Consider the following 27896-nt stretch of genomic DNA (forward strand, 5'->3'; position numbering starts at 1 on the left):
GAAAAGCTGATAAACTGGCTAAAAATCGACGGTTCACGATAATCTGTGCATGGACGAGTTACGCGTTTTGAATACGAACGAACAACACGTCCAATCTTCCTCTCCAGCGTAGCGTCACAAGATGGTAGAAGCGAATTTACGTTTTGCCAGCTGTTTCGTGTACTGTTATCGTCGACGGTTCTTACCTACGATCAATAGAAGAAGCGCTTACCTTCGTAAGAAGTAGACGCCGTCGGTTCTGAGTTCATTGATGCGAATCATTTATGCGACTCCGGACGAACAGAAGAAGCACGTGCAGATTTCGATCGGTTCAGCCTCGGAACCGCCTCTTTCAGCTTTGCCGGTAAATTTCGTTTTCAATCTGCCTCTTCCGCCTTCTATTCTCATCTTACGCGTTCCAACTATCCAATTTCCATGAAACGTGCACGCACAACCAACTATGAATGAAATTTCACGCCTTCGCGAAGTACAACACGCGGGCTACGATCGCGTTTAGCAACACGTTCGTCGCCTTTCGCAGGGAAATCTAGAGAAGTACGACGCGAGTATTTGAACCTGTTGCGCATCTTGGATCTTCGTTTTCTAGCAAAAGAGGGAAAGTTCTGAGGCAATTTCCGAGATGATCTTTCGCGCAAAGTTTCACACCGACGATATTCGCCACACTTGCGGAAGAAAGAAAAGAGCAACGCTGTGTTTTATTTCGACACGCGCTAAAACCGAACAGATTTTCGGCGGATCGAAGGATTCGATTTTTCACGATAAAAGTCGTTCGGCTCTTCACCACGCGATAAAAATATTGCGGAAATAGAAATCGCCACGATTCTCTTCTTATTTATCTTTCGTAGTACTCGCACAGTCCGCGTTAAATGTTACAAAGGACTCGTAGTTACATTTCTGTTCGGCCGTAAACCGTCGACGACTGGACCACCTCTCAATATTTAAGAAACCGAATGCGTAGGCCGATTTTTCCACGATCGAAATACACGTAGTTCGAACGAGAGACTGAGACAGCGAAGATATCACAAAAATAGAAATCTCGATCGGAACTGGTCTCGCGGAATTCGCGAAGCGACTAACCGATCGGCTAACTGGACCACCGAATTCGCTCGTACAGATGAGTTTTCTGGATCCTAATAGAGCGCAGGCGTGGGGTTAGTGTCCTTCACGAACAAGAGAATATTTATTCTACCGGACGAAAATCTATTTTATTAAGTTTCTTGAGAGAATCGCGCCAATCTACGTGCTATAGTGACCTACATACATCGCCGTTTATAGATATTTACCCGTTCAAATAATCGTATTGTAAACGAATCGTGTTACAATTAGGAACGTCGATATAAAACATTAACTTTTAGACATCGATTAATAAGAATAAGATCGTTACGTTTCTGATTATCGGTAATTTTAATAAATAACAATTAATCGTTAAGCTTATTTTTCCTATTATCTCGATTATACGTATATTTGTTCCATCTACGCTTATGGTCGATATATTTGTTTGTCGTAATTCGTCTACATTTTCAGAAGTCGCAAAGATCTTCTTCTTCTTTTTTTTTCTTCGATCGATCATTTTCTAATTTTATATTTATTTTTAGACGATTCGTTTACTTTCGCGAGGAGAACGGTAGACCTTCGATCGGTACAATGGCAAATTAAGGAGGTTTCATCGCGAATTACTGCGATCTCTTTCAATCTGGACCTGTTAACAAATCCGAGGGCGGTAAGACATCAACGGTGAAATCAGCGAAGTCGTCGTTTAACGAACGACGTTTAACGTGCCACGTTGTGGAGGCGTGGATGCTTAATAGAATACGCGACGAACCTCGGCAACAGCAATCACGCTGCTACAAAGTAATCCGTCGATTCGAGCAAAAGTCTCTTTCACTTTCATGCGAAACGTTATTTTTAGACCGTGCGCGCGGTTTTATATTTTTACGCGCATAATTAAATAACTGGAACCTAAATAGCGATCTTCCTCGTCCACCGAAGAATATCACGATAAATTAAACCTCTTGATTTAAACAACGTTTCGTCCATTTTTACGTATCGTACGCGTTCCCTAGACTTCTGCGAGAATCTCAAACTTCCGAAAAACCTTTCAACGTTTGTATACTACGATACATTGACATTACGTAATATCAAACACCGTGTTACAGTTCCATTTTTCGGACATCGTCCGCGTTTCCTGTGTTTCTTCTTCGATTCAAATTTCCTAAATAAAAGAAAGAAGAGAAGCAAAAGAGAAAGACAATTAAAAGACGTTGAAAATTCACTGTTCCAGACAAACGTCGGAAACGCGAACTTTCTGCAAAACCGACAACGACGAAGATGTCTCGTAGCGTTTTAAAATTCCACGTAAATGCCGTCGTATTGTACGATGACTTCCGGTGCGCGCGACATTACAAATCACGCGATCGTTGTCCGCAAGAAAGCTGCTGGATGTAGGTGTACACCGCGATTACGCTTGCCGAATGATTTATAGAAACGTGGCGCATCGACTCATCCTCGATGCTTACTCTTAAAGCACCTACGCTTTCGTTTGAAGCACGCGTTCCGTCCGCATGAAAACACCACGGTCCCTACATCCTTTTTAAAAATAATTACATTTGCTTACCAGGCAGACTGCCGTACGATCGAGCCGTACAAAGGGGGAGAAAGCAGCTGGGTACGAGCGTGCACAACGGAAGAGCATCTACCGCGCCCCTAATAAATCGGAAGTGGAATCACCGTTCTCCTCTTTTTTTCTTTCGTCTGCCTCCTCCTTCGCAAGAAGGAAACGCCATTTACCCGCTCGCTCGATCGTTCACCGGCTAAATTAATTAAAACGGAAGTTTTTCGTCCAGACGATTCAACGAGGGGGATCATTTAAATCGTCTCTAAACCGATGCTTTGCGCTTAGATCTCCACCATTACGTTTTATCGCGTTACGCTGATTTTTCGAGATCTTCCGTTCATGGTCGAACACAGCTCTTTCGTACGATTTTCGAATCGATTCCTTCATTTCTACGTTGCGTAAAACGCGCGTCTGTCTGTCTGTCTGTTTGTCTGTTATCTTAGAAATCCAGAGTCGTTTTGCCCGATTTTCCTCGATGCATTCGCAACGACGGTTGAATTTTTCCGACTAACGTTCCTGTTTTAGAGGAAAATGGAACTCGTTGAGAAGAATTCATAAGAGAAACTGCGACAGATAGATTATCGGTGAATCTGTGTACCAGAGATATGTAGCTGTTCGATAGACGTACAAATAAGTCTAACTCGCAGTGACCATTTTGATATATTTGTAAAAAATGGCCAATAAGCATGATATATTTTGTATAAATAAAACGAATGAAAAAGCTTCCAGCTTATCTGCTCGTCGTTTGTAGTTTAGAATTAATCGAGATTTAAAGGCAGCCGTAAACGATCGTTATCGACTATATTAAACGTTGTTCTCGGGTAAAAAAAGAATTCATATAACGCAAAATCGCGGACACGGCTGATATCGTGCACTCTGCGATAAACGTCTGACAACTTTTTAATACGTTTTTCTATCGATTTCGCGTTTTATCGGTATAGTCGCGCGATAGTTTGTTCGTTCAACGAACGTAACGCGTTCGCAAAGAAGAGAAAGAAGAAGAAGAAAATGTCATCCGTGATTTCGTAAGTAATCAGATATTTTCGTGAGTCATTGCACACGCACGAAGAAACAACGGATCGTTCGAGAAATTAGAAAGTGGCGCTTTCGCGTTAAACGGCGAAATTTCTTGGAACGCGAGGTCCGCGGAAAACCATGATTCGTATCGATGAGATCGTTTGACGCGCTATCGTCGTTAAAGCGTCGACGGTTTGCCACTCACCGGCAACGTTTCATATTGCCCCAGATTGAGCTTACGGTTACACCCCCGGCTCTAATAAAAACCAAGCGTTTGACGATTTATTGTCAAGGGACCGCTCGTTGTTCGGCCCCCTTTCTATAAAAACATCGACCTAAATCGCTTTAACTTTACTCCGTACACGATATCGCGCGTACACGCTAAACTCTAACAAATTCGAAGAATCGATACGTAGAGACGGGCACGTGAAAATCTTAATCAACGCCAATAGACGTTCGTACGTGTGATTTATCTTACGCTCGCGTCGCTCACAAATTAACGTAATCTCGTTGGTTCCTGGTACCCGGATGCGGGTTTCATGGAAACTCGTCGTCTACGTTGATCGCCAGCCACCGTAAAGAATATCGCTGATCTTCAAAATGTGAGTCATTGCCGCGGCGAGGAAACCAGCATCGTATAAGCGATAGTCGTCCCTGAACGACGACGATTTTGATGGTTGACGCGCCTCAACAGATATCTCGAATCATCGTAATCGCGTACCTGTTAACGCGCATGTTAGGTTTGTAAAACCTTGTGCACGGATACTTCCGCGTTGTTTTTAAGCAACTTTGTCGTTCCTCTGGCGATTTAGCAACGTGATTCTTTATGAATAGATAGTAGTAGTAGTTGCGCGTGTGTAAGTACATTTTCGATAGTCGACGCGAACAAATATTTTGAATTAGCGCGATCGTACGCCTCTTAACGTTTATAAAATTTTGCAAAAAACGTTGCAATACTTTCGCGAGCCAAGAACAGGCTTCGATTTTACGAACTTTGCGTTTACGAAGCCAAATGTAAGAAAGATACGACTGCGCGTCACTTTGAGAAAATATCGTAAAATCAAGTCCATTTCCTGTGAGCTGTGAAGCTGAAATTAAATAAAAAGAATAATATATTATATATATATATATACTTTCGCCAGCTACTGTGCGTACTTGTTCGAACGAGAAACGAAATTGTCGTTGGACAATTACCACAAAACGCGTGATAAACGTTTCCTAAAAGCATCTTCGAGCTTCGTTGGTTCGCTCGTAGTCGTATACATGTCAACAAGCAGCTTGCATTTACACTCGTCGTCGTTCGAGTCGCCTAAGTCCGTTCCCCCTCTGTTGACTTGCTTTGGGCCCGTATCTAGCACGGTAAGCAGTCCATCCGCGGTGACGGTGACGAACAGGCCGATCGCACGTCGCTCCACGCCACCGTCTTTCTTCCGTCGTGACGATCGGTTTCCGTTCGTGCATCGCAATCCATACAGACAGTGTCGTACGTTGTTGAAAGTCGCGAATTTTTATTCATTTTTCTCGAATCAATTCCATACATCGTCGACTAATAGATCGTGGAAAAATTGAACGAACGTATAGGAAAATGGAAAAGCGACAGTGTGTTCGATCTTGAACCGTCTCGAGCTATTTAGTAAGAAGCAAATTTTCTTGTCAAAAATAATACGAAATTAAACGTTACATACAGTCGGAAATATCATATTTTATCGAATGCACGGTATCGTCGTTTGGTGAATTTTACGTTCAGTTTTATAGACTTTGTTTCGCATTACGTGGACTGGCAACTTGTTAATCTGTCGAGGACAATCGAAGGTTTTCCTCGTTCTACGGATGTCCTGTCGGTTATTATGACGGATGACTCGTGAAAGGAACTAATGCGGTGAGTCAGAGACGGAATTCGTACGCGGTTCCCACGAACTTTATCTCATCGTTGCGTATTGCTGTTAAGAAAAATGCGAAAGTACGAAAGTCGAGTGGAATTTTCAAGTGACGTTGAAGTGCGTCGAGTGGACGCGGGAAGACGATAGTTAGCGATGTTCTTGCCGATACAGAATGGCAATTGGTCCCGGAGACGACATGTGCGTCATTTTAAGGACCAATGCCAAGATCGAGGCAAAAAACGTGCCTATGGACCTCGTACGACGACGAATGCTTTTGAAACGAAAAAAGGACGATACAATGCGCGACACGCACGACGTTCGTGTATTTCTTTCTTTCTTTTTTCCCTTTTTCTCTTTTTCCTGTTGCGTCTTCTTTGTCACTGTCTCCCTAGCGAGACCTCGGCTGCAGACGTGCGGAGCACGTGGTGCGCTGTGGGCGGCTTTCGAATGTGTCACGGCTCCGATCGGTTTTCAACTCCGTTCATAAACGCCTGTAGTAAAGTATAGTCAGTCGCAAAAGTGTACGGTACAGGCCTCGCACGTGCAACATAGTTGCAGATAAGGAATGTTTGACTCTACGAATTTTCTGCTTACCTTTGGAGAACCTCTTTGATAATTTTGTAAGTTAATTTTTAGTAAATCCACGCCAAGATGTCTTATTTCGTAAATAAGGTTTTAAGAAAGCCAATCATATTTTTCAACAATTTAAAAATAGATCTTGGAACGTTAGAAAAATTGTAACGCGTAGTAAAGTATAGTCAGTTGCAAAAGTGTACGGTACAGGCCTCGCACGTGCAACATAGTTGCAGATAAGAAATGTTTGGCTCTACGAATTTTCTGTTTACCTTTGGAGAATTTCTTTGATAATTTTGTAAGTTAATTTTTAGTAAATCCACGCCAAGATGTCTTATTTCGTAAATAAGATTTTAAGAAACCCAATCATATTTTTCAACAATTTAAAAGTGGATCTTGGAACGTTAGAAAAATTGTAACGCGTAGTAAAGTATAGTCAGTTGCAAAAGTGTACGGTACAGGCCTCGCACGTGCAACATAGTTGCAGATAAGAAATGCTTAATTCTACGAATTTTCTGTTTACCTTTGGAGAGTCTCTTTGATAATTTTGTACGTTAGTTTTTCGTAAATCCACGCCAAGTTGCTTTGTTTCGTAGATAAGATTTCAAGAAGGAAAGGAAAATTGTAGAGTGTAACGTTGACACAAGTCGAACGTTACTTCCGCGATACGATATATTAGTTGACATTATCCGAATGAAAAATATGCAAGATCAACCCTGCCGTTCTCTATGTTCCTGTACGATCCGAAATTGACGTTATATTTTCATAGACGTTATCAAAATACACGCAGTTTGTAAATTTGAAATATTTGTTTTCATCGTTCGATCTTTCAGTTTCTGTTCCTTTCGCGTATTCTACCTTTTTCACGGGCGAATTAATTAGCAAAAGGAAGAGAAGATATCCGAAGCGATACGAGCGCGAAGAATATATTAGATTGTCCGAAAAGTTTCTTTCGTTTCATAAGGTGATAATAGATGAACAATAATTTCTGTTTTATATTATTTCATTGAATTAACTATGATCCATTTCGTTCTATTTCTATTATTACGTTCGTGCATAATTCAATAAACTAATATAAAAGAGAAAACATTGTGCGTCTATTATTTCCTTATAAAACGAACGAAACTTTAAGAACAACCAAATACAATAAACGAAGAATATAAGAATAAACGAGCAAAACAGCAAAGACAGATTTTCCTCAAAATTGAAACATCCTCCTATCGACTATGACCTCGTAAAAATAGTTTAGCCACCGTCATTGCATTTTTCTTCGCTTTCCCGTTTCATTAACAAATCGTTCCATGATTCATCTCGCTCTACGTAGCCGTCGTTCAATAAAACGCAACGACATCCTCGACTTATCCCCGACTTCTTCGAATTTCATCAACATCCATCCATTTGCATAAGTCTGTTTTGCTCTTTTAAATCCATTAAATATTTATAGCGGCGCGAAGACGTATCGAGCCGGGGCGAACGCATTTGCATCGTTCGTTTAGAAAGCATTGGCCATTTGTAGAGCGTAATTATCGACGTGGATGCGAAAACTCGTAGTCTGCTTAACAACGCGATAGCGATTAATTAAAAGCAATCTAGAATTCTCGGAAACTAACGTGAATCCTCAATTGCGGCAGTCCGTCTGTCCCATTTTCCAACCCGCGCCTTGTTCTCCCGATCTCGATACATTAACCCTTTGCTCTTGTGCGTCATCGTCATCGGGCTTTGGCTGCTTCATATCGCGCCAACGAAATTTTGCCGTAAAAAGAAAAACCAGCCAAAACCAACGGCGAAACCTTCCTAATTGTTCCTGGAAACGTTTCACGTTTATAACAGAGGCAAATGAAATACACGATCGTTCAAATTGTGCGTTTTGTACGTCGACGAGGCACGTTTACCTGCGTAATGTGAATGCAAGTGATGGATTGCTGCGTTCTGGACAACAGCCAACGCTTTAGCTCTTCTTGCCACTATCGACGTGTCACAAATTATTGGGTTGGCAACTAAATGATTGCGGATTTTGTCATTACCACCTAACGATAATAAAACTTAGTTGCCAACACAATATAAATCGTGTCGCGGTAAAATCGTGCAACGGCGATTAACAGGCCCTTTGGCCGCGTAGACGCGAGCGTAGCTCTTTTGACTTCTTCAGGCTCCTTTCTGTGACGACCGTCACCTCCGCGTACAGTGGCTCGAGGAAGTTTCCCAACGCTTTTCTTTTTTATTTTTTTATTTTTTATTTTTAATTTGTACCTTGCGATTTGTCCAGCTGGACGTTTCGTAAATTTGTCTAACTTTATTATTAAATAATTATTAAATGACGCGTGGATGACTACACTGAGCGGGAAGCATCTTCCAGTTTCTCTGTTTTATTGGATTGGCAATTAAGTTACCACCTGATGAGAAAATCCGCAATCATTTAGTTGCTAACACGATACCTAGCAACTGCAGAATCGTAGAAGACGGTACATATATTTTGAATATTTTCTATGTTTCTATGCTTCTAATTGTAAATTGATAAATTGTAAAATTGTTAATAATTATATGTTTCTAATTTTGAAATTTCCTACAATTAAAATTCCGCGGTCTTCTCGTCGCCTCACGATATTTTCCAAGTTTTCCTCTCGCTTCTTTCTACGAAGATAACTTCTCCACGGTATACGCGACTATCTTCGTGAATTTGGAAGAAAATATAGAAAACCGAACTGTCGAAGAGAATGGAACTCGAAAGAATGTTGGAAATTTTTAAAAAAGTTCTTCTTCAGAAGAAAAAAAATGTTAAAAAGTGTGTTCCAGGAGATAGAGGTTCAAAGTCAAGGAACGGTAAACGCGATCGTGGCGAAGGAAACCAGAGAACGAAACAATGGCTGCGCGTTATTGTGACACTGATCGTATTCTTAGCGTTAATGCTGTTAAAGCACTAGTACAGTATGCAGATTCAAATTTACAGTCGCTCGTATTTCGACAGCAACATGTGAACGCTGTGCACACGTGCACTCGAGTTCAGGGAAAGCTCACCCACGCGAATAAAACCGGGTAAACATTGTTCCTAAAACAGTAAGTCGAAATTAAATTATTTATATCCGTCCGTAGTCTTCCTACGGTTTATCGTCATCGCTATAGTTCATTAGGCGTTGCTATGGTTTGATACCTGTTTCTTAATCCCAAAACTGACCATTAGATTCTCGTTTTTCCCATTAAATTATAGACATTTCGCAAGCTCGTTCAGCGCCAGGACCAGCCAAGTTATCACAACTTTAAAATTCAGCTTAAAATTTGAAACGAATTTAAAAATGATACATAGAAATTGGAAAATATTTATCGACGATACTACGCATCGCGAACGTCAAAGTATTTGCGCACAGTCGATTGTTTGCCATGTTCCTGTGTATCCTTCGCTTTATTCGATCCACCGAATCCTCATTGTAATAAGAGCAGCCTAGTTCAAAATTAACTATCGAAACAGAATACGACATAGTTGAAAAGAATTGGAAAGTGGTGAGATCGCTTTATTGGCAGAGGTACGTAACCACCTTGGAGAAGCCACAGTCGCGAAAATATTAAGAGGCAAACACACGATATCGAAAATGGTTTAAAGCGCGTAGATTCCTGTGGATGCTGACAACGATAGAAGAATCTGAAATATACAGACGTTGTGAAATGGTTTGAGAAAAATGAAAACGATAATTAAAGACGATAATAAGCACTGTTTTATACAAATGGAAGCGTTCTCGTGTCGAAGCATTAGTGGCATTCTAAAAACGGTTCCAAAAAGGAACCTCATTCTATGCAGTCTCTGTCGAACAAACTATACGAATTACCAAAAATGGTACGAAACCCATAGATGTTCCAAGAATCTGTCAATTATTGTCAACGTGTGCTCGAATAAATTGAAATTTCGAGTCAGAAAAGTGATCGTTCCATCGTTCCAACAGTTCTGTCTTCTTCTTAGCTGCAACAAGTTTCTACGTTAATTCACGATACGGTAGCGAGACCATCTTTATTTAATAATAAAGTTAGACAAATTTACCAAGCGTCCAGCTGGACAAATTGCAAAGTGCAAATTAAAAATAAAAAAGAAAAGTGTTGGAAAACTTTCTGGAGCCACTGTACGCGGGGGTCGTCACAGAAAGGGGCCTGAAGAAATCCAAGGAGCGACGCTCGCCTCTATGCGGCCAAAGGGCCTGTTAATCGCAGTTGCACGATTTTACCGCGACACGGTTTATATTGTGTTGGCAACTAAGTTTTATTATCGTTAGGTGGTAATGACAAAATCCGCAATCATTTAGTTGCCAACCCAATAGAACATGTTGTTCAACTGCAGCCTGTATATCCTGAAAAATGAATTTCATGAATTTCACGAATAATATAGACACAAAGTTCGCGCGAGGTGTCTACGAGTATTCAAATAGCCTACTCGCCAGCCTGTGTATATCTAACGATAAGTGGTATCTTATTCACACCTACACTTTAGTCATTGCAAATCCAATGTGACCGTCGTTCTTGCCCATGAATGGAGGCAGTCATCGTCCTAGGTAAAAGTACATTGTCGATAAACAAGATAATCAGTCGATTTGCATGAGCGCAGTATGCGTGCCGATGGTCCGCGACTCGTCGGCCTCTTGACACCTCTAGATACTTTCACCGTGACTCAACTTGACTCATTCATTGCCATTCGCCGCGTGATTAACTCGGAAATCATTCGGTGACGTCAGTCGATCGCCAGTCGGATTCTATGGAAGACGAGGGACGTGTCGTCTTCTACGCGGTTTTGTCACGCGTCAAGGTGCACCACGCTGAAACACGAGAAATACCATCGACCGTCCGGTAGCCTGGGAACGCGACGACAACGCCAAGTTTCTCTACGCGCGGAATATCTAGCAGATGAGGCTGAGAAGAAGAGGCAGCGATTTCCCCTTTCGACGTGACGCAACAACGCGTCAGTCAGCTTTACGCGCTCGCTTGTAACTACGAAAGTATTCGAGAAGCGAGACAAACTTTTTCGGAAGATCAACCCCTAGATCGTACAGTCTTGCGAAGAATAAGATTCAACGATGAAATTCATACATCTTGAAACGTTGCAAATGAAAGTTGTCGTAAGATCTTTGTCAAATAACTTTTTTAAAAAGTAAAATTTCGATCTACTCGTTGATCGAATATATCTTTCATACTCTCAAGCTACTTTGAATGGCGAGTGCGAGTATTGGCACGGGTTTGGATAATTTTTTATTTTTCTATATCATCGTACAGAGAACGAAAAGCGGAAAAATTGGCATTTGCGGTTTACCGCCTGCTTGTCGCTCCGTACGATCGCGATTTTACGCAGATTTCTACATTTCCGACCATCGTCGGTCAAATGTTCGTAAAAACGAATTTTGAAGAGCGTTCGCTTCCGCGAAAAAAGACCCTCGTTTCCCGATCTTCGGCGATCTGACACACTAGTCGAAAAGACACGTTCGAATAAAAAATATTGTTGTCCGGATAGAGTAGACTGTGGCCCGAAATCGATGTATTTAGTCGATCGTAACCAGCACAAAGAGATAACAAAAGGTTCAGTGTAGAGAGAGGAGATAGGATAACGAGACAACGACATCACTCGTCGGTTCCCATGTCTGCCATCAGTTTTGACGAGTTTTTTGTTAAGGGGGACGCCTAGTACCGGGTGTCCGTTAATTTCCCTTAATTAATCTCAATCGAGGTTAATGCACCGCAGCTTGACCCTAGTTTACTAAATCCAGCGTAGCTTGAACACATCGTATAGCTTATTTATCGATTTCTCTGTGGTTTCCTTCGAAACTATTCTAATTCTGATTCTAATCCCAATTCTAATTCTAATTCTAAATTCCAATTCCAATCCTTCACATCGTATTCTTGCAACGATGAATTCCAGCAAGTAAATCACTCGTCTTTTGACAAGTCTATGACGAAGACTGATCACGTACACCTGCGTGACATCATCGAGAATTTAAAAAAAATTGTGGATTATCGTCGACGATATTTTTTTTCCGAAAAATGTCCTTTTTTTTTTATGGAGCGTTCATCGTCGGAAAAAATAAATTGCAAATATATTGAACGATTGGTGGAACACTCATCCAGTTCGAGTTAAGTCATAGAACGAATCTTTGCAGTGAAACGCCACGCAGCACATCGAACATAACAGGATACGATAAAAACGACCTTACAGTGAATATAAATTATTATAAGGCGAATTACAGACCGCAAATGACAAACGAGGATAAATAGATAAGAAAGAAGATATGCCGGGAAAATGTGTACTGTGGTGAGACACGAACCTTTCATACGCCACTTACAATATGTTAAAGATAAATATCGTATTGTAGAAATTCCTCGTTAATATGAATAATTCATAATTTCGATGCAATTTGGATATAGCGTTTCTCCTTTAACGTTAATAATCACTCGCAGAGGGAAGAATTAATTAGGATGGCGCTGTTCGCAATCGTCTTATGTCGTCCTTCGTTAATCCTCCAGATGACCTACTTCCGTCGGATAAAGACAATCTTCCAGTCTGCCCATAAATAATAACACAGTCCTTCGGTCACGTTTTATCATCGACGTTCCTTTCATTTGTATCATACAGCTTCCCAAACGATCGCAGATTATCCGTAACGATTAGCTCTATAAATACCAGAGTTCCTTTATCCTGACGATCGTCGACGAATAATTTACCATCGTTGGAAACAAAAGAGAAAAACATTTATCCTTACCTTGATCGTGCTATCGTCGTTGATTTTCTACGCTTCGATCTTACGCGCTAATTTTGACAAACGAAAATACTTCTGATGTTTCGGAGAAGATGTTTCATAGCAAAATTGGAATGAAAAGTACACATGTGCCGGTAATAGTATTTTTTCGTATTCCATTCAAACGCGAGATGCCGTTCGACACGAGAAAAATACGATCGGGTCGATAATTACCGAAAGAGCGCAGCGAGGTTAGCTTGTTGATCGAGTCGTTTCTTAAATCAGGAAACATCGAAGAATTAAAATGAAATTGATTTGGCCACCAATTAAATAAAATGAAGAATTGCTAGTCAAAGACGAATCGATTTCAGTTGGAGATTTAATGGTCGCGAATATGAGAACGATACGATTTATTTTTGACAGAACGAAGACTAAAATAGAGGAATTATCGTCCAGACGATGAATCGACTCTACCCAGTTAGCTTAAAAGTACGTAATTAGCGGATGAGTAGAAGCCATACTAAATTCAGAATAATACTCTGTATCGTATTATATTACATCATTGTAGCATCATCCACCGATAAGTAATATCAACATTTGCATACACGTAAATTTCGTATCTCTTGGCCTAATCAGTATTCATTTGCGATTCAGCTTGATCGCGTTGATATTCGTCGTTCCACTGTAACTTTCAGATTTTAAATTTATTGTTTAACGAAGTGTAAATATCTGTATTTGTTTATTTGATATAGTTATTATTCTATTATCTATATTCGCCATGTAGCGTATATTTCGAACTTTCGTGGAAGATTGAACTATACGCGAGATAAATATTTTTCGTAGCAAAATCTTGTTGTTCTTACAACGAGTTGTTTCTGTTTTTTTTTCTTTTTTGTTCTCTACAAGACTTGTAGCGTTTAGGCGATCGATGGCGTGCAAATCACGAGGACAGATTTATTTGGAACTTTTACGACACCTAAAATTATTGATCGATCGAACAATTTCCAACGCTACAGTTGCGTAAGTAATTCCAGATGGAATCAGACTGTTTCATTGAATATGTTTCGATTCGGTTTAGATTGTTTCAAAGCAACGACCCAACTTCCTCTTTACGTCACGCATAATGCATCACTCTGCAAGTTTAGGTCGCGGTTTCCTCTTCGTGGGAATTCACGTCGCCCTGTGTTTATAACGCGTAAATTCACAGGCCTGTAAAATTCAATGAACAAATGTATTCCCTTACAAATGTCTCTTATCTTTTCACTATTGTTATCATTCTCGATAGGTTTCGTGACACAACTTCCGAGTTCCATTGACTAACTTTACGATTTTTCCGAGATACGATTGTACGAGAGGAAACACAATCTCGAATATTTATAATTCACGATATAATTATTTACGAATGTATAAACTAATTACACATAGACTAGGGCTAATCGTAAATCATTTATAATTAGACTCGTGGAGATCGCGAACCAGCGAAATAATTGAACGTTCCGATCAATAGATCGAACGTTTCATTTTAACATCGGAAAATCATTTTCCTGCTTTATGAAATTCTGGACATCTCTAAGAAGATGTACATAATTTTTTGTTTGTTAAGATGTTCCAGATAGACCAAGCTCCAAAAAGTTTCTGTTAAATCGGTTACTCTATGAATATTGTTCACACTCACTCTATCTATTGTATCTGTTTGTAGTCTTAAGAGTTCCTTGCCTCGGATTTTGGTTTTTTAAATTTAATTTCAAATTTAGTTTAAAAATACAATTTGAATTATTAGAATAAAAGTCCAGCGTCTTTGCCATTTCGGAATCGTTCTTCGTTTTTTAAGAAAAATCTATGTATACGCGTTACGCGCGAGAGACAAGTCGAACGTAATTGCGTTAAAAATCAGTAGAACGTTAGCAAACTAACGAAAGGAATAATAGATCGAACGAAATGTATCTGGAATGTTATATAACTGAAAAATGATCGAAACAAGACCTTGTCGCATGTCGACATTTATTACTCGCGACGATCCGATATTAAATGTTGCTGAATCGTTCTAATAATATTGTTACCTCGATACTTGTTACAAGCAGCGATATTAACCGCAGAGGAGTATTCGTTTCACGTTGTTGATCTTCTCGTATCAACCAGTTAGCTGTTTCTGACGAGTATGCTCGTCACGACGAAATGGGAATATTGTGTGTCACGACGAGCCCTGTCGGTAATAAAATTAGAAGATAAAACAGTCATCTCGTTTACAACTCAATTCCATGTTCTAACAACCACGCATACTCCATGCTTGACGAGTATACTCGTCGTCGTCTACTTTTCGCCACGCATTTTAGGTACACGCTTTTCAAAGAGATCGCAACAGCTAACTGACTAATATAACGATATTAGTCTCCACTATCGTTTATCACAGAATATTCCATCTACGTGGAATTATTTAAAATTACAGGATTTATTATTAGTTAGAAGACTTAAGTCTTATTTTATTTACCGCTGTTCCTTTCAGGCCTCGGAGGTGGTCAGAATCGAGTGAACCGCAGGAAACCAGACGAAATTCCTTTCAAAATGGATAACTTGGCCACATGGTTATTACGCGCTTCGGAGAATAACACGGAAAGTACGATAATTGATGGCGATGTATCGAGGTAATTGCGAATGTTATCGATACTCGTAAAAGTAGAAATCAACATTTCTTGAGCATACGAAAAATTGATCGATAAAAGGATCCTAATCAAAAAGAACGGTCTATTTGAAAATAGCGAATTTTTAAATTATATCGTTTTTACGTACAGATTCCCTAAACCGCTGCAGACGTTCGCAGCTGTGGTCGCGATACTGATTATGATCACTGGACTCGCTGGAAATTTATTGACGATCATTGCCCTGTGCAAGTATCCCAAAGTTCGCAACGTAGCTGCAGCCTTCATTATAAGGTATACAAACATACAGAATTACATTTTGAAAGTCGTAATTAAATCGTAATTAGATCATGATTAAGATACAGATATCATTTCGCTATTTACGAACAAAGTCAAGATTCGAAAAGGAGGTGTCTGATCGAAAGACTCGTTGCTTTTTTTTGCTATAAAATCAACGCATCGCAATAAATTCGAATTTCATTGATTCTTCTAGCCTCTGCGTAGCAGACTTCGTATTCTGCCTTCTTGTACTTCCGTTCGATTCCATCAGATTCATCGATGCAAGTTGGGTAAATATACGGTTTCTCTGCGTTCTCGTGCCTTTCTTGAGGTATGGAAACGTTGGCGTGAGTCTCCTCTCCGTTGCAGCTATTACTATCAACAGGTATATATTATGTACTTTAGCCGATGGTTCAGCTGAAAGATAAGCCAAGCTATGCTACGTTGCGCTAAGCTTACAAATATTTGCTGCGATACATACGGAAGTATTCGTACGCTAACCGTAGAACATTTTTATTAGTAGCCATACTGCGCGTATTATACAGAGCATCCTGAAATGAAAATTTCATTAGCACAGCGAGGAGGATTCTAGTGGCAAAATTTTAACTCAAGATATATATATAGAAGATACAGTGGCGCGAGAAAGTTTCTGGTCAAAGAAGTTTCTCACTTTAAATTCCAGAAGCGATATTTTAAGGACCTTTAAAGAATATTATACGACTGTATATAACAGAGTTTTTATGTATCGTGAAATCTTCTTTTACGTGTCTCACTCGCATTTAAAATTCTTTTGGCCATCGAATATAAAGCGAAAAAATGATCTAGTTAGACATTTTTGCACAGTGACTGTATAGATAAAAAATATCGTATAAATTCTACGGCATAGTACAACATAGCGTGATCTAGTATAACATGGCTAAACTTGCAGCCTGATTTTCCGGTGAATCTCCAGTTTTACTTTCACTGGGAAAAGAATTTGTAATGGAAAACCTATTCGTGAAAAAATTTATCTCGCAAGACCAATTACGATATTACGATAATTTTAGATACATCATGATTGCGCACCACGGATTATACAGCAAAGTTTACAAGAAATATTGGATCGCTTTTATGATCGTATTCTGTTGGTTGTTCTCGTATGGGATGCAGGTGCCCACCCTCTTAGGAATTTGGGGTAAGACATAAAATGCATCACGGTTCACGCCAACTTGAAGAGCAGCAGAGTTTTATTTTCTGTTATTTGATCTTTTACGTTTCAGGTAGAATCGACTACGATCCGAATTTAGAAACCTGCTCCATCGTAAAGGACAGCAAAGGCTACTCATCGAAAACTTTTCTTTTCGTGGTGGGTTTCGTGATACCCTGCGTAATAATCGTTGGATGTTACACTAAGATATTCTGGGTCGTACACAGGTAAACAACGTATTTGCTTCTGTATTTATAAATTAAGAAAGTATTTTCAAAAATATCTCATACGTTCTCGATGCTTCGATTCGTATCGCAAATGCTCGAAATATATTTCACGAAATATATAGAGATGTACGTTGAAATATCTCTCCTGGCTCGTAGATCCGAGACAAGAATGCGAAAGCACGCGTCTCCGACGATAAAATCGCCGCATACACCCGGCAGGGATACCAGAGAGATCAAACAGAGACGTAGCGAATGGCGAATCACAAAAATGGTACTAGCCATTTTCCTCAGTTTCGTCGCTTGTTACCTTCCAATTACCATCGTTAAAGTCTTCGACGCCGAAGTTAGATATCCAGGTAATACATCTCATGAATCTACCTATTTACCATCGATACATTAACGTACCAACGACTGTGTATTAATACAAAACCTTTAGAACAGCGTAGAACCATTGGTAAAATTGTTCTACCTTCGCGATATGAAAAATAATAAAATCAATAGCCATCGTTCCTTAAACTTGGTCAACTGTATGGTGTCCTCCCACTCTATCGAACATGTGCCTTTATCACGACAATCAAGCAGACTTATTCTTCGATTGCCTGCTACGACGCAAGGAATTTCTCATTCTGTATGGTTTCAACTAATATTTCAATATTTTATTAAAAATCAACGAGCCTATTTAAAGATACTTCTGGCAACGTTTCTCAGCTTGAAAACAATTTGCCCGATGGAAAGGTACTAAGCAAAATTTATTGTTTCGTCAAGTTGTTTCAATCGATAGCGATCGATATCATATCTCTTCTGTATTATTTTATTGAATTATATATGATCCATTTTGTCCTATTAAGATAAAGAGCGCAACATTTGACAGCAAATTAAGTTTCATGTCTGTACAAAGATGCAAAATTGTTGCAAAAGACATGTTCGTAAGAGAAAGACGCCTCTGGGACAAACAAACACAATACTTTGGGATTAGTCTGAGGGATAAGCTCTATACGTCGTACAAACTGTCTGCAGTTCGTGGATTATTTCCAGCTTATTACGAGACGATTTAATTACAACGATTTCCAATTTGTTTTTTCACCTGGCAGCAAAGCGCGATCGTCCATAAACCATTGTATGTTACATCCTGTTTCTTGCCATAGAATTTCACGTTTTGGGCTACCTGCTCCTCTACTTTGCCTCCTGCGTGAACCCGATCATTTACGTGATCATGAACAAGCAATACAGACAAGCGTACGCTGGCGTGATAGGATGTTCGCGGATAAGGGCGAGTCTGTCACCCTATGGGAGCAGCGCACCTGGTCATCATCAACAGCAGGACTACGGCCAAGGTAACTTCGAGCACCGTCGCGTGGTAACGCTCACCAAGCTCTGACCGAACGCGAGCTAAGCGACCACACTTCGCTCACTTCGTAAGTCAAGGGCACAAATTCGCTGCTTTCTAAGATCGCAATTGGTCACGCGTGCATGCACACGTCTTTCATTTTTCATCTCGTATTTTGTCATCTTCGTCATCTCATCTCCGCCTCATCGTCACATTTTATAATCGTTTTATATCGTGACAATTGCGCTTTAATATCGATTCCACTTATGTAAAAAGATTACTTCGGAAATTTTAATCGTACGATTTAAAATTGCTAGAATTTTTAAAGCCAACGGATCTCTTCCAAACAATTACAAAAGCTCTTTGTATAATAGAATTCTATTCAACTTTGAATTCTCTTTGCACACGCTGAAAGGATCCTAATATCATCTTTATATCTGTGACGACTTGTTATTTCGGAAAATATCAACTAGCAGCTTGTATAAGTAGACTTGGTACGTCATAACGTACGTAAAACTGCGATATAATTTCACAATAATCACTAGGTGAAGCAAAGCATGGTAATGTGGAAGATTAACAACTGTCTCGAATTTGCATAGAAATAAAAAACATATTCGCCAATTAATTCCGTAGATTTAGCAAATATCTTGGTAGCTTGTTAACATTTCTATTCTAAAGCTAAACTCTTTGAATCACAGCAGAGTAGAAACCACAGCGGACTAGCCATACTCGCAATTCATTTTCCCTCCTACCTTCATTAACAGCTTTCTGCTTGCTGCTAGACGACACAACATCGTTTGTCGAAGCACGCGTTCGAAAGAGGACCAGCATTACGAATTGATTCGCATTCGTACCGTGTTTCTTTTTTCAGATTACTCGAAGGACTTCAGCAAGACGATGGTGTCGACAGTCTCCATTGCTATGAATCCAGTGAGAAACTCACGTTTCGAGGAATAAGCTTGATTCTGCGATTGAACTGGCCGGAGAAGACGAAACGTATAAAGAATATTAATCGACCCTTAAGGACAAAATGTCAGTATTCAGAGTGTTTCGTAACAGGAATTTTTATTATCCATTTCGATGGGAGATCGAAAAGCATGGAAACGATAGAGAAGATTCATGGAAACACATACAGTAGAAACTCGATTAACTTGCTGATGGAAAACAGTGAGAAACTATACTCAGTGCGTAACATAAGTCTGAATTTTGAAGAACAAAGATAAATATTTCGAGCAGATTTTATACAGACTAGTCGAATGATCGAATGGTTGCTCATTTTTATCGAAGAACAAAGCTACAAGTCGAAAGCAAAGTCGAACAGTGCATACGTTTGTACGATATTGTAATTGCAATCTTTGTCCATGACTAAAATGAATTTCGCGTCTGAAATGCTATGAAACACTTGTATTTACTACGATTAAGTATATAAGTAAACTATAGAAGAAGAAAAAAGGAAGAAAATGATCGTTGAAGGAGAAGAGAATGTAAATAGAGATCTGCGAACGGTATACATAATTATTTAGAGGTTCAAGAGAATAGAAGAAAACTAAAGACACACAGCAGAGCTGTTGTTAGATTTATTTAGATTAGTCAATAGCAAAACCTGGCCACTATCGTATAATAAATGATACGTTATTTGTCGACCGACAAATCGTAAAACTTGGCAAGGAATACCAAGTATATTTAATTTTGTAGCACACTGGAACGAGTGTCGAATGTTTACCAAAGGTAACACGTGAATATGTTTGTACATAGAAGTTACGTGTTAATTCTTGTTACCACAATGTAAAAATACAATGAGAATGTAATAGCGAATTTTGAAGACATTCGTAGCTCGCGATGTTACGAATTCGATTCATATTTATTTATAATATTTCTCTTGGTTGATTTACGAACGCAAATAATGTTAAAGAATTATCAGAGTACAAATTAAATAAATCTATCGATTTAAACGATTCCTCGTTGTTTCTACCCCTTGATGCGTGATCTCGTTTCGAGATAGAAACGCTTGAATAAAACTGTTTTAGATTTGTATAAAATACGCAATTATTATCTAACAATAGATGTAACGATAAATACGAAGAAATATAAAAATTTGAGCTGTATAAAATTATCCGCTCGATAGTTATGTTAAAGGAAACGAAGATCCTAGTGCCTTAAAGATTTATCGTGCACTCTAAAATAAATATTCGTAATTTCTCTCCGCAATACATGTTTACGAACGTTCACATCGTTGTGCGTAAGACTATTATCCGTCATGTAAAAAATGTAAATAAGACTATTATCCGACGTGTTAAAAATTGATAATCTCTTTGAGATTATTTACTTGCTAGTTATTACATGAGATAAAAACTCTGTCGCCCTAGAAATTCATCGCACGTGTATTTTCAAACAAATATGTTTAATTTCGCTGTAGCATTTTAAAATTTTCGAATTATTACGCGTATCTGCAACATGTCAACGTCCATTGACATGCACCTACAGATCACGATTAATCGTTATAAACATATTAAAGCATACGCATCGCGGATGAATTAAAATCGCATGGAAAAGTCGAGTCTCTTGAACGGGCATCATCGTGGCGCAATAAACACGCAATCTATAATTGCGCGATTATAATTTGCAACAATCGCTCCTTTGTCGAATCCTGGATTTATCTCGTAATCGTATGGAATCACGAATATCAACGTCGATTCTGGTCTTCAGTACGTTCTCCACGAGATAACGCATCGCCACATCTGAAACACAGATACAAAATTAGGCTAGTAAAATATTAGTATTATTATCAAACGAGAATTACCAAATTTCCCCTACCTATGCTTTAGCAATTTATATTACGACAAGCAACATGGCAATCGTTAAATAGTAATTGTTAAGCAGTACAATTTATTTTTAGCCTGCTTGCCATGATAGGAACTCCGTTTACAATTATTCTCCCTATCGCCTCGCTTAAACATCCCACAAACACCCACACACATCCATCCACTCTCTCGCATCGCCTAATTTTACCATTATTTTACTACCACGTATCTACCGTCTACCATCCGACTCTCACGTGTCCATCGACTGCTGCATCTTCACAATGATCAAACTTACAAATCATCGATCTTTACCTAAACAGGCAAACGTCTAATTTATCTACTCGTCTGGATTCCTCTCTCTCTTTCCCTTTCCATCTTTTCCAATTTCCTTAGCCAGTCTTTTCCTTCCTCGTTCCCTATCTCTGCTATATTGATCCACCTTTCTAATTGCCACAATCGTACAGCAACGAAGCAACGAGTAATTGCCGGTTTATTTAATAATCGACCGATACGAAACCGCGAAAGCGTTGCATCTCCGCTTAAAATTATGAAACCGCGGTTGTTCATGAGCTTTGCTATTTTCGTAAAATACAAGACAAAATAAAATAAGTGGAAATGGAATTGTCCGAGTCTATGGAACGAAACAGAGGTTTATTCTCGTCTAACAATTAACTAGCATACTTCGTGTATCAGGAGATGCTTCAGGTATCTTTGAACGTTTCGCGCGATCTTGCACTTTCAAATTTCTCGCGAATAAATAGAAATTCAGAATTCGTCGCGTACTTACCAATATTCGTATTTTCTTTGGCAGACGTTACATACCAGGCACCAATGTTGTTCTCTTTGCAGAACTTGGCAATTTGTTCGGTGGGTACCGCCGGGCAAGGAATATCACATTTGTTCGCCAAGAGGACGACTGGTATCTCCGAACCATCTGGAAGTGTGACTTTTTCCCGCAGGTCGCACAACCATTTTTTGATCGACTGAAACGTGGCTATCCGCGAAATATCGAACACCAAAGCTGCAGCTACTCTGAAAATTAAACGCAAAATTATCACAGCGTTATCGTACGATTTTATCCGCCTAAAAATATCCCGTATAGCCTAATCGTATCAATGTTTAAAAATAAATGTTCAAATGCTGCGACAAAATTTAATTATCTCTCCGACAAAATTGTCCTCTTCTTCCGATAGAACTAGACGTTGTTATGGTAGTAGTTTTTTAAAAATGATTTTATCCGTGTGACTTTATCGTATGGATTTATAGCTATAAAAATAGTAAGAGAAGAAATTATCGTTACACTTCCGATGAATAATTCTGTTAGCGAATTAGTGCTGTTTGTAATTTCCAATAATTACAGTAATTACTTACGCATATTTGTAATAAACTCTGGTCATGTATCCAAATCTTTCGTGGCCAGCGACATCCCTAGAAGTAGAAATCAACGATGATAGCAGTATGTTTTTTTATATCGAGATATTAATTATATTTATCTGTAGAATTTGATCTCTCTCGATTACTCGGCGAGAAACCTCGTTTTTAAATACCGATCTTTCGAAATTTCTTTCCCTCGATTTTCTTCCGATTAATAAACAATCACAAAACTATCGTAAAAATATTATATCACGTCGTTGTATTTTTACAAGTTACTAATTAACGACAAATATACGTATAATTGGTCTCGACTTGTAATACAACGTACCTTCTTTACAAAATTATTAAAAGATATATAGCAATTTATGTTAGCAGTAATCAATAGGAAACTAATTTTCTTTGTCGAACGAGGAAAGAATTGAATCGTAAAAGGACTAATTCTGGTACACGATGATTTAACTTCGATCAACGAATATATGTTTCTCGTAATGTATGTTTCTTTACAAAATTGTTAAAAGATATATAGCAATTTATGTTAATAGTAATTAACAGAAAACTAATTTTCTTGTCGGACGAGAAAAGAATTGAATCGCAAAAGGACTAATTCTGGTACACGATGATTTAACTTCGATCAACGAATATATGTTTCTCGTAATGTATGTTTCTTTACAAAATTGTTAAAAGATATATAGCAATTTATGTTAGCAGTAATTAATAGGAAACTAATTTTCTTTGTCGGACGAGAAAAGAATTGAATCGTAAAAGGACTAATTCTGGTACACGATGATTTAACTTCGATCAACGAATATATGTTTCTCGTAATGTATGTTTCTTTACAAAATTATTAAAAGATATATAGCAATTTATGTTAGCAGTNAATTAATAGGAAACTAATTTTCTTTGTCGGACGAGAAAAGAATTGAATCGTAAAAGGACTAATTCTGGTACACGATGATTTAACTTCGATCAACGAATATATGTTTCTCGTGATGTATGTTTCTTTACAAAATTGTTAAAAGATATGTAGCAATTTATGTTAGCAGTAATTAACAGAAAACTAATTTTCTTTGTCAAACGAGGAAAGAATTGAATCGTAAGAGGACTAATTCTGGTACACGATGATTTAACTTCGATCAACGATGTGTGTTTTATGCTATACGGTTTCAATAATTCTACCGAATTAACACGCGGAATAACCAGCAGGCAAACAAACTGATAAAGCAATACCATAATTGTAAGTTAATTTTAGTAAACCGGTCCCAGTTGACTGCCTTTATTGCGAAATCGGCGCCTATGGTAATCTTATAATTGGACGTAAACCTTCCTGAAAAAAGAGAAACATCGATCAATCATTGAAGAATACTGACGTACAAATCTACGTATTAAGGCAAAGCAGAAGAAATCGAAAATATTTCATAATAACGAGCAACGTTATTCTCGATCGTTAATAACCAACTAATTACTTATAACGAAGCTTATGCACAATTCACAATATTATCGGTTAAAGAGGAACACGTTTCTTTCTTCTTAAAAATAACGAATACTTCAATGAGAACGTTGTTTACGCTTATTTACAGAGATACGAAAGAATAATGAGAAGATAACGAACATCATGGACAACCTTCGCACGTTACGGAGCATATCCCATTGTTCTTTTATATTTTTTCTTTTTTCTTTTTTGCAATTAATTCGAAGAAGAATCGGAGAAGCATGGAAAGAGGAGCCGCAGAATGTCGAAGTTTAACTAGCGCGGATTAAGAGCATGAAAAATGACTTTAATACACATAGACTTTGATAATTAGATTTTGACTTGTATAATTCTACATTAAATATACAACCGAATATACAAACATCGTTTTTGTGCATTTAAAATGATTTACCAGAACCTCCTGCAATTTTAGTAAATTTTTTAATTCATTTCCAGACGTTCGTAGACCGAACAAATTTGTAGTTTCTTTAAATCGAAATCTAGCCAACTCCTTAAAGCCACAATGTGCGTTTAACTCGTTTTTCAAGAAAGTTTCCTTTACTTTGAGAAGAGAGAAAGAAACGAGAAAATTGCAAGTCGTGCACAATTTTCTTTGCAATCAGATTTTACGCAATAATGTATGTAGTAATATTTATATTACCTTCCGTGTATCTTCTAACCAATGCCGTCTTTCCTGAAAAACAATAATAAATTTTTAAGCAGAAGATAAGAATCATCGAAGAAATACAAGTAAAAATCTACCAGAATTACAATTTCAGAATTTTTATAAAATTGGAATATTCTTGTAATTTGTGTATGATATGTCAGGAAAAAGTAGGTCTAAGATAAATTTATCATGCGTATTTATACTTAAAGTTCAAGTTGAGTTCAAGTTGAGTTCAAGTCGTATTCAACTTGACGTTTATGTTAAGTCTCCTTTTGGTTTTAATTCTAATCTAGCGAGATTACAAGAGTACAGGTTTTCCATAGAAAGGAGACAACAGGATATCAAATTCCAACATTTTCAAACATTTTTAATTTCAAACTTCCTCCATAAAATATCATGTTACTGTTTTTTTCAGGAGCAATCGTGCACGTTGCATTTTACGTCGACGTTTCGTAGACATCGTACCTGTGACAGAAGAAATAGTACCTGAAGAAATAGTCTGCAACATCTACGAAACATTGGCGTTTAACATTAAATGTATTAAAATACCTTAATACATTTCGTACTGATCGCATAAAGTTATCTCTTTTTTTTCTATTTTTTTTTTTTTATTAATATCGAACATTTTTTCCAGTAGTAACAATTTTCTGCGCACTTTTCTAGATCGTATAAAGCATCTTCAAATTATATATCGAAATATACATGTGAGAATTTTGTATAAAACGAATGTATTTCCGCGTAATCCGCTGTTAAGCGGAAAATAGAAATGCGGAGGAGACGTGTTTTTACGTGACCGGCGTAAAGTACTTTTACGTTGACGCGTTTCGCTCGCTTTAAACAACGTTCTAGTCAAAGTGTGTGCTGATCGAGAACGATACACATCCATTACTGCTGCGTATACTCACTATGGTTACTCGCATAAACAATAAATCGTAGGTCGGAATTGTAAATCTGGCGTAACAGATAGCAACTTTATTCCAGAAATACCTTCGGCTCTCTCGACAAGGAGAAAGAACAAAGCACGCGAGAGGTAATTCTTATTGATAGTTTCTTACTTACTCTCGCTATTATCCACTCGCTTTTCTCACTAATCGGTTTATGCGAGTTACGGTGAGCTCGAAACACCGAACGTCATGGGATAGTGGATCGTTCGAATTTACATACAAAACCGTATCAGTTGTAAAGCGAGCACCATCGTACGTACCACGTCGACTCAATAGCCAAATTTCCACGACGCGAGAACCTACGAAACGGAGGGTCGACCGTCGTCAAAATGCGTGTATCGTCGCGATACATTAGAATAAAACTACGATAAAACTACGATGATACTAACGGGTGATAAACGACGGCGGATTTTTCAAAAAGGAATTTTAAAACGTCCTGGACGCACCGACACCATAGTCACCGATTACGAGGAACTTGAAGAGCAGCTCTTTGTGGGTGAAATTGGACAGCAGAATGTCCGAATCTCTCCTCGGCTTCCGTGTGTTCATCTCCTCTTCACGGTTGTGTATCTCGTTGCAGATCGACGAAAGCACGACTGATGGTCCCACCGGCGATTGCACTTAACTTGGCTGGTAAATTGACAAACGAACGAAAGCGAGAAGCTCGGTCTCGGTGGCTCAAGGGGTCGACACACGACGTCTCTTGCCTCCCGATTTATAATCTATCGTGTTCGAGCACGCTATCGCCTTTTTCTGAGCTCGTAAACACTCGGGTTTCCTTCGTTTCCAACGCTCGGACCTTGTTGCGTCCGGTGACTCTTTACGTAAACTAAAATCCATCCCTCGAGGATCGAGACGTTCCTTACGATTATTGCTCCATCAGATAAAAACTGGGAAGGTCGGATTTTTTCCATATTCAACGGTCATTTCCATTCGCAAGCGACCAGTAGTGAAGCGACCAACACCCAGCAGTAGTTTTCCTCTGCGATAGCATCGTCACCGAACTTCACCGATTTGTCATCCTTGGATTAATCAACATCTCTTGACTAATTTTCCACACGTTAACCGGTCAACGTCTTAACTGCTTTATCAGCCTTAGATCAGTCATCCGTTTATCTTATATTTACACGCACCGAGTGCAACTACCCATGTTTACAAAGTTGTTGGAATAAAGTGTATATTGTGACTTATTGCTTCAGTGTTATAATCAGTTCAATCACCTCTATTATCCTAAACAAAATAGGGGATCGATAATTTCGTGGCATCGATTATCTAACCGAAACGGGAATTTACGACTCCCGTTGGCTCGCTTCCTCGCGATCGCGTCTCTCCGCGAACACAGCTCTTCTCCTACAAAATGTCCGTATAATAATAAGCTTCTTATTTTGATAACGTCACACCGATACAACAGGTGTCTTTGGTAATTGCCGCAACATCGTATTTCGTATTTGTTTAGCTTCCTTTTTTACTTGACAAAAATGCAAGAGAATAAATCGTAAATAAGAAGATTCGTACAGCTAATCTTGCACCGGCTGGCACAACTCTAAATTTAAATATCGCCTCTCGTAAGAAACAGAGGCGCGAAGAACGAAAATTAAGAAATGAAGTTTATCGCGCTTCCCTTATGCGATCTTCGTGCGAAATTCCATCGTTATTGAACAAATTACAACTTCGAGTCTTCGTTGATCGTCGCGTGAAAAATTGTGGGACACGTTACTAGCAAAAGTTACGAGAGTAACCACACAGTTGTCGCCGGACGAGCTGCCCACGCCGATTTTATCGAGACGCTTCGAAACAGCGTCGATTCTGTGCTGCCACGGATAAGTCGACTCATTTATATTTAAACTACATATAATACTGCGATGTTAACGTCGCTTCGATGTCATCCATAGTCCGTATCGCTAAGCGGGTGATAACGTTTAATCTGCTTCTGGTACGCAAGTGCGCTTGCAGACACGTACTCGAAGAAGATCGCGATATCGGCGTTTTCTTCCACGTATCTTCGTTGTAATTTCATCGACATATTTTTCAAACAGGGTATCGCTTCGTTACTTTACAAATCGCGCTGTTAATTCAGAAAAACTCTATCTATTTTCAGGTTCATACTGGAAATTGAAATCGCCGATATGCAACCTGTTTAAACGTTGGACTGTTTTGTAAATTCTGACCGTTTTAATAAAAACGCATCTTATAGCAACGGTC

The 27896-nt window shown here is 38.8% G+C and overlaps 3 protein-coding genes across 16 annotated transcripts in view; 1 reads left to right on the forward strand and 2 right to left on the reverse strand.

Moving 5' to 3' along the window:
• The window catches only part of LOC122572197 (G-protein coupled receptor moody), a 26654-nt gene extending 11262 nt beyond the window's left edge, over nt 1-15392 (reverse strand). Inside the window, exons 1-4 of one of the 7 annotated variants that reach the window (XM_043736893.1) lie at nt 15274-15369; nt 10549-10612; nt 10112-10415; nt 7695-10033 (exon numbers count right to left, since the gene is read on the reverse strand). The gene's annotated coding sequence lies outside the window, so the exon portion shown is untranslated. Of the gene's footprint in view, nt 1-211; nt 3540-7694; nt 10416-10548; nt 10613-15273 lie in introns of those variants that run through there. The other 6 variants (XM_043736894.1, XM_043736892.1, XM_043736891.1 and 3 more) reach the window with 6 other exon arrangements.
• On the forward strand, nt 4995-20392 carry LOC122572202 (G-protein coupled receptor moody). 8 transcript variants are annotated; one of them, XM_043736917.1, is made up of 9 exons: nt 4995-5510; nt 15289-15427; nt 15575-15715; nt 15915-16085; nt 16747-16874; nt 16960-17113; nt 17270-17469; nt 18259-18447; nt 19312-20392. In XM_043736917.1, the coding sequence occupies exons 2-9, from the start codon at nt 15348-15350 to the stop codon at nt 19395-19397; spliced, it is 1149 nt and encodes a 382-aa protein (XP_043592852.1). In that variant the 5' UTR covers nt 4995-5510; nt 15289-15347; the 3' UTR covers nt 19398-20392. The 8 variants fall into 8 exon arrangements, with proteins under 8 accessions (XP_043592852.1, XP_043592855.1, XP_043592856.1 ...); XM_043736920.1 differs by having other exon boundaries at nt 4995-5264; XM_043736921.1 differs by lacking the exon at nt 4995-5510 and adding an exon at nt 5563-6131.
• LOC122572205 (ras-related protein Rab-32-like) lies at nt 19948-27769 on the reverse strand. The gene is made up of 6 exons (XM_043736929.1): nt 26141-27769; nt 24745-24777; nt 23843-23939; nt 22613-22669; nt 22029-22273; nt 19948-21178 (listed from the first exon to the last, which is right to left on the reverse strand). The coding sequence occupies exons 1-6, from the start codon at nt 26241-26243 to the stop codon at nt 21054-21056; spliced, it is 660 nt and encodes a 219-aa protein (XP_043592864.1). The 5' UTR covers nt 26244-27769; the 3' UTR covers nt 19948-21053.
• Nucleotides 27770-27896: the final 127 nt, after the last annotated feature.

The sequence above is a fragment of the Bombus pyrosoma genome, linkage group LG10, assembly GCF_014825855.1.
Source record: "Bombus pyrosoma isolate SC7728 linkage group LG10, ASM1482585v1, whole genome shotgun sequence".
Lineage (NCBI taxonomy): Eukaryota > Metazoa > Arthropoda > Insecta > Hymenoptera > Apidae > Bombus > Bombus pyrosoma.

Excerpts from the sequence above, each read along its gene's own strand:
- LOC122572202 (XM_043736914.1), top strand. The coding sequence starts at position 14,961 with ATGGGAATATTGTGTGTCACGACGAGCCCTGTCG. Across the intron at positions 16,086-16,746 it reads GCAGCTATTACTATCAACAG|ATACATCATGATTGCGCACC; the intron begins GTATATATTATG and ends CGATAATTTTAG. Across the intron at positions 17,114-17,269 it reads ATATTCTGGGTCGTACACAG|ATCCGAGACAAGAATGCGAA; the intron begins GTAAACAACGTA and ends CCTGGCTCGTAG.
- LOC122572205 (XM_043736929.1), bottom strand. The coding sequence starts at position 26,243 with ATGAACACACGGAAGCCGAGGAGAGATTCGGACATTCTGCTGTCCAAT. Across the intron at positions 24,778-26,140 it reads AATCGGTGACTATGGTGTCG|GAAAGACGGCATTGGTTAGA; the intron begins GTGCGTCCAGGA and ends ATTGTTTTTCAG. Across the intron at positions 22,670-23,842 it reads AAAATTAACTTACAATTATG|GGATGTCGCTGGCCACGAAA; the intron begins GTATTGCTTTAT and ends TTCTACTTCTAG.